The 6670-nt window shown below is 42.9% G+C and overlaps 1 protein-coding gene across 1 annotated transcript; it reads right to left on the bottom strand.

Annotated features, from left to right (window-relative positions):
- Nucleotides 1-5007: 5007 nt before the first annotated feature.
- LOC148213563 (RING finger protein 228-like) lies at nucleotides 5008-5899 on the bottom strand. The gene has a single exon (XM_088131867.1). The coding sequence runs from the start codon at nucleotides 5896-5898 to the stop codon at nucleotides 5008-5010; it is 891 nt and encodes a 296-aa protein (XP_087987993.1). The 5' UTR covers nucleotide 5899.
- Nucleotides 5900-6670: the final 771 nt, after the last annotated feature.

Here is a 6670-nt window from a genome sequence, read left to right as displayed (position 1 = left end):
CAAAAAAAAAGAATGATTTCTGATAAGCAGCTGTTAATGTCTGAAAATGTCTTTGCGATATTCTCATAAAGATTCATTATTATTTATCCACAATATATTATGGTTGCAATGTTGAACCTCCTGCCACGGATTGCTTCAGCCAATGCAATACTGTGGAAAGTCTGGGTGAACTTTCCATCTGGGTAGAGGATTAATCTCTCATCAGCAAAAGGTTCACAAACTGGTTGGTGTAAGAACGATTTGTCTGTTTGGCTGAGTTTTAAATCTCACAGGTCCCGCATAAGGTAAATGAACTCAGAGACAAGGTGCCTGAATGAAGGAAACAGTACAGCTTCGTACTGTAGGCAAGGGAATGTAAGAAAAGGTGTCTGAAAGAAAAGCATAAGAGAAAAAAAATCATGGTATTACCTTAGACATCTCTTCTGCCTTTAAAACTGAAGACTAAAGTTTGCTATGATCTGGCATTCTTGCCCAGGAGAAGTGAGGGTGAAGCAGTAAAGAAAGATGCGAAGTTGCAGAAAATTATTCAAAAAAACACTGCTGCAAGTTTTTGGTTTAGTACCTTCAGGAGTTTGCTTTATTGAAATTTCAAAAATATAAAAACCAGATGATCTAAATTTATTTTGATTGATGCAACCTACTAATATTCTTCCAGATGAGGGCAGCAGGCATCCACAAATCTCTGTTAAGACTTGTTTTTGTACATTATATTTTCCAGCAAATTTCTGGATAGAATTGTGATATCACAACTTAGTCAAGTGATAAGAACGTAAGTCTTAACAATATTGCTGAAGTGAAACGGGAGGATATGCAAAAGCCTAGATTCCCCCCACCCTTTTTTTTTTCTGGAAAACATTGTAATGTGGAAAATAAATAAATAAAATCCCTGTGTCTGTGACTAACACCCTTGGTTTTGCTTTGTTTTGTTTTGTTTGTTTGTTTATTTATAGGATTTATATGGCCACCTATCTCATGTAATGGTTCTAAGTAGCCCACAATAATATTCTAGACAGCTCATATGAAACTATTCATGAGTAAAACGAGCAATATGGAAGGAAACTTAAATCATCATGTATAGCAGGCATCTTTCCATGCCAGAATCAAATAGGCCAATAATATATCTCTACCAAAACACTATATTTACCAGTATGCAGACAGAAAGTTTGAAAGCACAAAGGGAATGGCAGTAAAAAATAGTTTCACAGGTTTTATTTAAAAATAGGTTTCATCATTAAATATATTCATACTAATTAATATAATTCACATAGTTCCCAGTTCTAATAGGTTTGCTATATTTTTGGATACCAAAAAAAAAAAAATAAATCACTCAGTTCAATTTAGTGGATTTTTTTCTACTGTTGGAAGACTTGTGCAAAATCTTATTTTGCTGAATGAGTTGGAATAACTTTTTTTACAGTCAATGGATAATGCTTTTATAAACAGGACTTTTTGAAAATACTTTCAACTGCATGAAAGGTGGGCTTCCTTCTTCACTTTATCAGTTGTGCTACTTGTGACAATATGTCAAGAGCACATCCTTTATATGCTACTCCTAAATTAGTCCAATTGTGTCCTGTGGGATTTATTGTAAGTTTGCATTTAAAGTCTTTCAGAATAATTTATTGTGCTAGGTAGAAAATGCATTCTTTTAGTTTTTATTCAGTTTGATAAAAGTGAATTTACTTTTGATTTAAAATAATAATTTTTGGTGAATTTCTTAGGGGAGAAATGTGGTGTTACTGCACTTACTGAAATACGACTTGACCAAGAGGTATGTGTGAATGTCATGTTTTTCAGGGTATAATCAACTCTCCTGTACTCAGCAAACTTCCATTAAAACCCGTAGGCAGATATTGTGAAATAACTTTTTTTTCCATAGACAGCTTAAATAATTTTGTCAGATTTCTAGATATTAGATTTGTTTTAAGAAATCTGAATGATTTGGCATTAAATAAATACAATTATCAAAGAGGAGGTCTCACAAATATATCTTATTCCCCAGAAATAATCAATAATTAAGTATTTGAAAACTTAGCTGATACAAAAATTAATGAACAATTATATGTATGACCAGTTAAGTGGCAACCTTTAACCAACTTTGTCTCATCTCAAAAGGCTGAGCACAGTTTTTTCAGTACATGGATGGAAGACCATGAGGAAATCCCAGGGCTACAGGCTAGACTGGGAAATTAAAAAAAAAAAAAAAATCCCAGAAGAAAGCAATGGGAAACTAGTTTTGTTTTATTACTGAGCAAACAACAGGGATATCTCCATGTAGTCACCAAGAGTCAAGCTTAATTCAAAGGAACTACAAAACTACATTGATCCAAAAGAGCTAATCTCAAAATCTGAACAAAACATGTAATACAAAACACAGGCATTAACCTAAATGTTATTTTAATAATTGACCATACCACTTTTAATCTTACTGCATGTGTTACTTTCAGAACAAAAAGTAGTATTAAGAAAAATATTGGGTAAACATCCAGTAATCTCCAAAGAAGAAAGATGTTTCACACTCCCCAGCATAAAAACATTATGATGCAATTATGAATCCTTCAAAGACTAGTTTCAACAATCTTTGTTATTAGTACTGGATGAAAAGGGCCTTTTTTACCCTCCTCTTCAAAAGTGTATTGCCGACACTGTCTTTCTAGGCTACTTCACAAGTCCCACTGAGTATTTCCAAGAAACAGAACTGAAGTCTTAAATATTTTTATTTTAAATATTTCTATACTGTACTGTCTTTCAGTTCAAAATGTGCAAGGCAAGTTGCAGTACTTAACAAAACACACACACACTCCCCTAGAAAATCTGTGCTAAAAGCAATCACAGTTTATATAATTAAGAGTTGCTCAAGTATTACACTACATGAATGTAGAATCCTGGTTTACTTATCCTCATAGTAATACATTATAATTAAAGTAATAATAGGAATTTTCTAGGGGAATATTCATGCACAAGAAAAGCAGAGTAGCTTGAATTCAGCTTGCTGTCAAAACAGCAGTCTGAATAAAATAATGGCATTTAAGAATCACAATTATTTATGGCTTTCAAGGGTAGTTAAGATTGTGATTAATAAAAGGACAAATCAGCTTCTAAATGTTTCATTAACTATGCCAATAATTAATGAATTTAAATCTGCTATTTAATTTATCGAATAAATAGGAGAAACGGCTAAAGTTTGGTGTTTCTTACAAGATGTGGGATTTACAATCCTATATGCAATCTTACTTGGAAGTATATCTAACTGAACTCAGTGCAAATTATTTCTGAATAACCAAAAGTTGTTAGCAAAACCTATGTCAAATCTATGCTATGTATTAGCAAGAATGCTTATCAAACTTATTGTGAACAATACCATTTTCTGGAAAAAAGTAAAATACATAGGGCTAAAGTGAATAGTTAAATTCATAATTCTGGCACTACACAAGTTTTATAAAATGTTAGAAGTCAGTCCAAGTCTAATCCACCCATCCTAAGCAATCTTTAGGGAAGTAAGAAAAGAGGAGGAGGAGGAGGAGGAGGAAGAGGAGGAATTGCTGTTAGTGCTGCTGTTATGAAAAGAATGGTGGCACCTAATATACCATTTCACTCATTCCCCATACTGTAGTACCAGAGTATTTGACCGATGTAGATCTGGGAATAATGAGTACATTAACCATGGTTGCAATCCAATCACCACTCATTCAGGACTTGCACTGCACAGGAGCGCAATCTAAGTGCATTAAAAAAGGCAACAGTCTTCGATAACAGTGAAGGGGAGAATTTGGATACTAAGTGGACAGGATTTTGTCTCTACAAGTTAAATCCCTTTAAAAAAGCAAACAAACAATGTGTTTATTATCAAATGAACTTTACTTCTGATGCATAGAAATTACAACATATCAGATAGTGCCAAATATATGCTTTAAGACATTATGCATAACAATAGTGAAGCAGCCATACATTTTGATATTATAATGATCAATATGGCTGAAATTTAAAAAATCCCAGTCCCCACGCTATTATTATTATTATTATTATTATTATTATTATTATTATTATAATATTGTCAGTACAGAAACATTTTGACCATTGTAATTACAACATCCACTGAAGGGCACGTCTTCATTCTAAGCCACTCCAACTTGTAATTTCTAATCAGTTCTACATTAATTTTACAAACACAATCACTTCCTATGCCACTTACTCACAACAACATGGATTGTACTATAAGCTTAGTCAACATCTTGGGGGCTCCGTGTAAGCTCTGAAATTCTAACCAGCATGGAGACTGCACCTTCTCCCCTAGTCTCCAATGCTTGCAAGAGCTAGGTCTTTAGGTAGTGTTGGAGTGTTTCTGCATATGCTCGGAAGCACACTTTACACATTCCAGGACTGAACAATGGCACAAACGCCAAGACTATGGTAATTAAAACTCAGAAAAGGGCAGCAGCTTAGTACTTTACCAACCCATTTGCCCTTCTACAACAGGCAGAAGCACTTCATTGTCCTTCTCGCCCATCCACCTGACTTCCGTAAAGTCATAAGAAACAGGCATTTTCACCACAGCTGCCTATCAGACGCGTGAACTTGCCTTGCTTTGGTGACTTCACTGGCAAGGTTGACAAAAAGTCATTCCTGATATCCAGGATCCTTTTAACTAAGAGACGTCAGGAGCTGAATTAGTGATGCCACGCAAGGCATTGGCTCTGCCACTGAGCTATAACTTTTTCTCTATGGCATGGGAATCTCACAGAGGAGTCGGACAGTTCGCAACCACGACCCGGGCCCCTTTCGTGTACTATCTGCAGCGCAGGCCGCCCTTATTTCCAGGGCCACACCTGCGCCTGGCCAACGGGCCCCATCCCCTTCGAGCAGGGCATGGCGCGCACTCGCATCGGCAGCATCACCTGCTTGCCAGCCGCTCTCTGGCCAGGCTCCGTTGCTTGAACAGCTGCCGAATTCCCCGGAAGGGAATCTGACCTCGGCCCGGCGGTCGAGCGCTTGAGCGCAAAGAGCGGCCTACGAGCGGCTGGACATCGCGATCCGGCCGAGCGCCGCTCCTCGGGGGCCGCTCGCTCCCTCTCCCGCGAGCAGGGCCGCCGCCACAGTCCGGTATCCGCGGCTGTGGAGGAGGTAAGGCATGACGGAGAGGAGGGCCAGGACGATGGCAACCACGAGGAAGAGGGACACCATGAAGAGCTCCACCCAACCACTGTAGTTGAGGAAGAGGGGCCCGGTGATCGAGACGACCATCATGGAGAAGAAGGTAAAGACGATGCACACGCAGCGCACGGTCCGCATCTCCTGCCTCCGGCTCCGGCCGGTTTCATTGCAGACGCCGCTGGCCGCGGCAGCCCCAGGAGGCGTCGCGCCCTGGCCGCTCTGCTCCGGCAGGGGGCGCTGGAGGGAAGGCCTAGGCGCCCACGAGAGGGGCAGCAGCTGCAAGCGGTCCGGGGGTGGCGGCGGCGGCGGCGGCAGCAGCGGCGGCGGGACCAGCTTGGTGTTCAGCGGCAGGTCGTGCACGCGCCCCTTCGGCAGGGCCGTGCGGTGCCGGCACAACGCGCACGTGATGGCGTCGCCTGGGCCGCCGCGCTCCGCCGCCGCGCCCCTCCCCACGCCGCCGCCGCCGCCGCCGCTCTGGGCTTGGTGGCGGTGCATCTGGACCAGGCAGTCCAGGCAAAAGGTGTGCAGGCACGCGAGCATTTTGGGCGCGCGGGCCTCGGAGTCAAAGGGGTTGTAACAGATCCGGCATTCGCGCTCTTCGGCTGCGAGAGGCACCTCTGCAGCCAGGGCATGGCGGGAGGCGGCGGCGCTCGAGGCCGCCCCGTCGGGCTCTTCTCCGTGGCCTTCAGCCTCCTCATCCCGCCGGCCCCTTCCCTCGTGACCGGACGGCTGCCTCAGATCTGCCATAGCCGCGTCGTCTCATCTGAAGACTCCGCGCCGCTGCGGCGGGTGAAAGGTCGGCTCTGGGGTGCGAGCTTACGGAGGGTCGGGGCTGGAGCCGAGCCGGTGCCCCTCTTCGGCAGCTTTCTGATGCTGCGTCGTTGGGGAGATGTGGGCATGAACCGCTGCCTGCAGTGCTGCGTGCTTCCTTTGCTGCTGTGGCCGCGGGCGGCGGGCGGCCGGCCGGCCGGCTCCTCGCCCGCTTCCGAATCGCTGCTTCTGCTGAGGATGCCAAGAGGCACGCAGCACACAGGAACGTTAGCTAAACCTCCCCGGTCTGCAGCTGCTCTGGAGTCTGGAGTTCACTGCGAATGGTATCCTACAAATCGAGAGAGCAGCAGGTTAGAAAAGGCTTGTGTTCATTCACAGGGGCACCAGGGCCCCTCCCCAAATACATCACCCCCAGTCTCATTTCTGGAAGGAGAGCTGTACTACTTTGACCAAACAGAACTACTGCTAGTGTTTTGATAGAGCTGGTGCCAAAGCGTTTGGCAGAATACTTTGTCCTGCTGTTTGGTGGAGAAGGTTACCCCTCATAAAAAGATACTGATTGTAAGCACTACTATAAAAGCCAATTCTATGTAATAAACAAGAGCCATGCGGCCTTCCATAAGACATATTAATGTCTGAGTTCAGGCTAAACCAGAGGCAAAGAAACAACATTATGACTTAACGTGTGTATCCAACTGCTCTCTATCTCCTCATTGATTCCCTCAAAATAACCCCAGACTTGGAAGGG

The sequence above is a fragment of the Python bivittatus genome, unplaced genomic scaffold (genome assembly GCF_059951505.1).
Source record: "Python bivittatus isolate LINGU-HERP-01145 unplaced genomic scaffold, Pbiv_v1 ctg000980_np1212, whole genome shotgun sequence".
NCBI classification, from domain to species: Eukaryota; Metazoa; Chordata; class Lepidosauria; order Squamata; family Pythonidae; genus Python; species Python bivittatus.
This window is presented reverse-complemented; position numbering and strand designations above follow the sequence as displayed.